Source organism: Propithecus coquereli, unplaced genomic scaffold (genome assembly GCF_000956105.1).
Source record: "Propithecus coquereli isolate 6110/MARCELLA unplaced genomic scaffold, Pcoq_1.0 Scaffold83, whole genome shotgun sequence".
In the NCBI taxonomy this organism is placed as follows: Eukaryota; Metazoa; Chordata; class Mammalia; order Primates; family Indriidae; genus Propithecus; species Propithecus coquereli.
This window is the reverse complement of record NW_012154507.1, coordinates 191,965-194,792: the sequence shown is the minus strand read 5'-3', so window position 1 is coordinate 194,792 and position 2,828 is coordinate 191,965. Positions and strand designations below refer to the sequence as shown.

The 2,828-nt window shown below is 35.1% G+C and overlaps 1 protein-coding gene across 2 annotated transcripts in view; it reads right to left on the bottom strand.

The window, feature by feature from the left end:
- Window positions 1-2,828, bottom strand: part of TIMM9 (translocase of inner mitochondrial membrane 9 homolog (yeast)) — a 35,772-nt gene that overhangs the window by 7,030 nt on the left and 25,914 nt on the right. For both annotated transcript variants that reach the window (XM_012663830.1, XM_012663831.1), the window contains exons 2-3: window positions 1,212-1,276; window positions 772-867 (exon numbers count right to left, since the gene is read on the bottom strand). In XM_012663830.1, coding sequence (XP_012519284.1) covers window positions 772-867; window positions 1,212-1,250 — 135 coding nt within the window. In that variant the 5' untranslated portion in view covers window positions 1,251-1,276. The remainder of the gene's footprint in view (window positions 1-771; window positions 868-1,211; window positions 1,277-2,828) is intronic.

The window sequence follows — 2,828 nt, the reverse complement described above, 5'->3', positions numbered from 1 at the left end:
AAAAAAAAAAAAAAAAAAAAGACTTCTAATAGGGTTGGGTTTTCAGAGTCCACCTATGCAATATGAGTCAGCAAATTCAAGCTTTGCTTTTTCCAGAGTCAACTAGAGTTCTCAGGGCCAGAGAGAAAGGCTGTGTCAAGTTTCTCTAGCCAGGCCATCTTGACTGAAAGGTAATTAGTAAAAATCTTTGCTGTGGAACAATAACTCAACAGCCCCAGGCATCTCTAAAATGGTCTGCCTTGGTACAATATGACTGTCATATTAAATTTGGCATTGTTAAACTCAGTGAGGCCAGGTGTAGTGGCCCACGCCTGTAATCCTAGCACTTTGGAAGGCCGAGGAAGGAGAATCACTTGAGGCCAGGAGTTTGAGACCAGCCTGAGCAACACTGAGACCTCATGTCTGCAAGAAATAGAAATATGAGCCAGCCATGGTGGCATGTGCTTATTAGTCCCAGCTACTCAGGAGACTAGGACAGGAGAATTGCTTGAGCCACAAGTTGGAGGTTGCAATGAGCTATGATGATGCCACTGCACCCTAACCTGGGAAATGGAGCAAGACCTTGTCTCAAAAAATCATACCAAGAAACAACAATAAAAACCCCTCAATGCCATGGGGTCCTTAGCTGTTTCAGTGCCTCAAAGCAATGGAACATAACAGGTAGCCCAAATTCCGGTAGTAAGTAGGAACAAGTGAAATGCTTAGTGTGATTCTATTTATATTATTCATGACAAGCTTGGAGAATTTTTAGTGAGCAACATCTTTTCATACCTCTTCAGGTTTTACTTCTCTTGTTGTGAAGTCTTTAACACAGTCCAAAAAGCAGGTTTCTGTAAGTTTATTGTAGGTCCCAAGAAATTCCTTAAACTACAAACAAATCAGAAGGTTCTTTAATATTTGATTTTTAAAACAAATATGCTTTGAAACTTAAATTACCAATAATTTGTATTTAGACAAAATATCCTGTAATACCTGAAATCATAGGTTCTTTTGCTAGCTTAAATGGGTATAATACGATCTATAACATAGTCTTATTTTCTAGTTGAATATGTTTCCTTATCAGTCAAATGAAAAATACACATGCTTCACATCATTTAATATCCACTTTTGGAAAATGAAACAGAAACACTTATTTTGACTGACATGGTTGCATCCAGTGGTGCCTTTACGTTGTTTTGCAAACTCCCTTTCCCTTAATTAGAATACCTTACCTGTTTTATCTGATCAGATTCTGGTATTTGTGCAGCCATATTCTTTTGGTATGTTTATTAGTCACCTGATTTAAAAATTAAAAAAAAAAAGGTTGTTAATCTATAAACAATTGTTTTTAGGTTAACTGAGGAGTTAGGTAATCATTGTTCATATTTTGTAAATTTCTGTGTATGTAATATGCCACCCCTCCCCCCAGTTTCCCAGATCATTAATGATAATAGAGTTTTAAAATATTAGTATACATGCTAAAGAATTGTAACTTCAGGATAGAGCAAACTAATTTCACTTAATGAAAAGGAAGAGGCTTTTTTTAAAAAAAAAGATTAAAGCAACAGAAGTTTGGATTTTATCAAAGAACTTTAACGGGCCTCAGTAGTCATTTTATAATACCCTCATTTTCCAAGTAAGAAACAGCCTCTCTGGAGACATTCAAGCAAAAGTTGCACAACTCTCAGAAAAATAGGGGAAAAAAGAGGGACTTTTTCAACTTGATAACCATCTACAAAACTCCATAGGCTACATACTTAATGGTGAAGTAGACAATATTTTCCTATAAGATTGTGAGGAAAGATGTCCACTAAGACCACTCTTATTCAACATACTGCTGAAAGTTCTATCCAGTGCAATAAGGCAAGAAAAGGAAATAAAAGACATAAAGACTGTAAAGGAAGAAAATAAAACCACCTCTATTTGCAGATAACATGACTGTGAACATAGAAAATCCTAACAAACCTACAAAAAAACTTAGAATTTACAAGTGAGTTCAGCAAGGCTGCAGGATACAAAATAAACATACAAAAATCAATTGTATTTCTATATATTAGCAATGAACACATGCACACTGAAATTAAAAATACTATTTACAATTACTCAAAAAAAAAGATTTAGGGGTAAATCTAAAAAATCTAACAAAACATGTATATAGGGCTTATATGTTGAAAACTACAGAATGATGACAAAAGAAATCAAAGACATAAAAGTCTACCTGATTTCAAGACTTATACAGCTACAGGAATCAGTGCTGTGTAGTATTGGTGGAGGGACAGACATATAGATCAATGTAACAGAGAACCCAGAAATAGATTCACACAAATAAGCCCACCTGATTTTTGGTATAGGTGTAAAAGCAATTAAATAAAGGAAGGATAGCCTTTTCAACAAATGGTACATCTACAGTCACAAACTTTAACCATGAATTAAGTCTCTCACCTTACATAAAAATTTACTCAAAATGAATCAGGGATTTAAAAGTAGTAGATAAAACTACTAAAACTTTTAGAAAAATGTGAGAAAATCTTAGGGCTTTATAGCTAGGCAAAGAGTTCTCAGATTTGATATCAAAAGCATAATCCATAAGAAGAAAAATTAATAAATGAGACTTCTTCAAAATTAAAAACTTTTGACAAGGATTCATTGCTGCTAAAAAAAAAAATGCTTTGTGGCCGGGCGCGGTGGCTCACGCCTGTAATCCTAGCACTCTGGGAGGCCGAGGCGGGCGGATCGTTTGAGCTCAGGAGTTTGAAACCAGCCTGAGAAACGTAAAAAATGATCTTGTTCTGAAGGACTTTTAAGCCCTGACTTATATATATTTTTATTTCAAGATAGATAATGTGGCC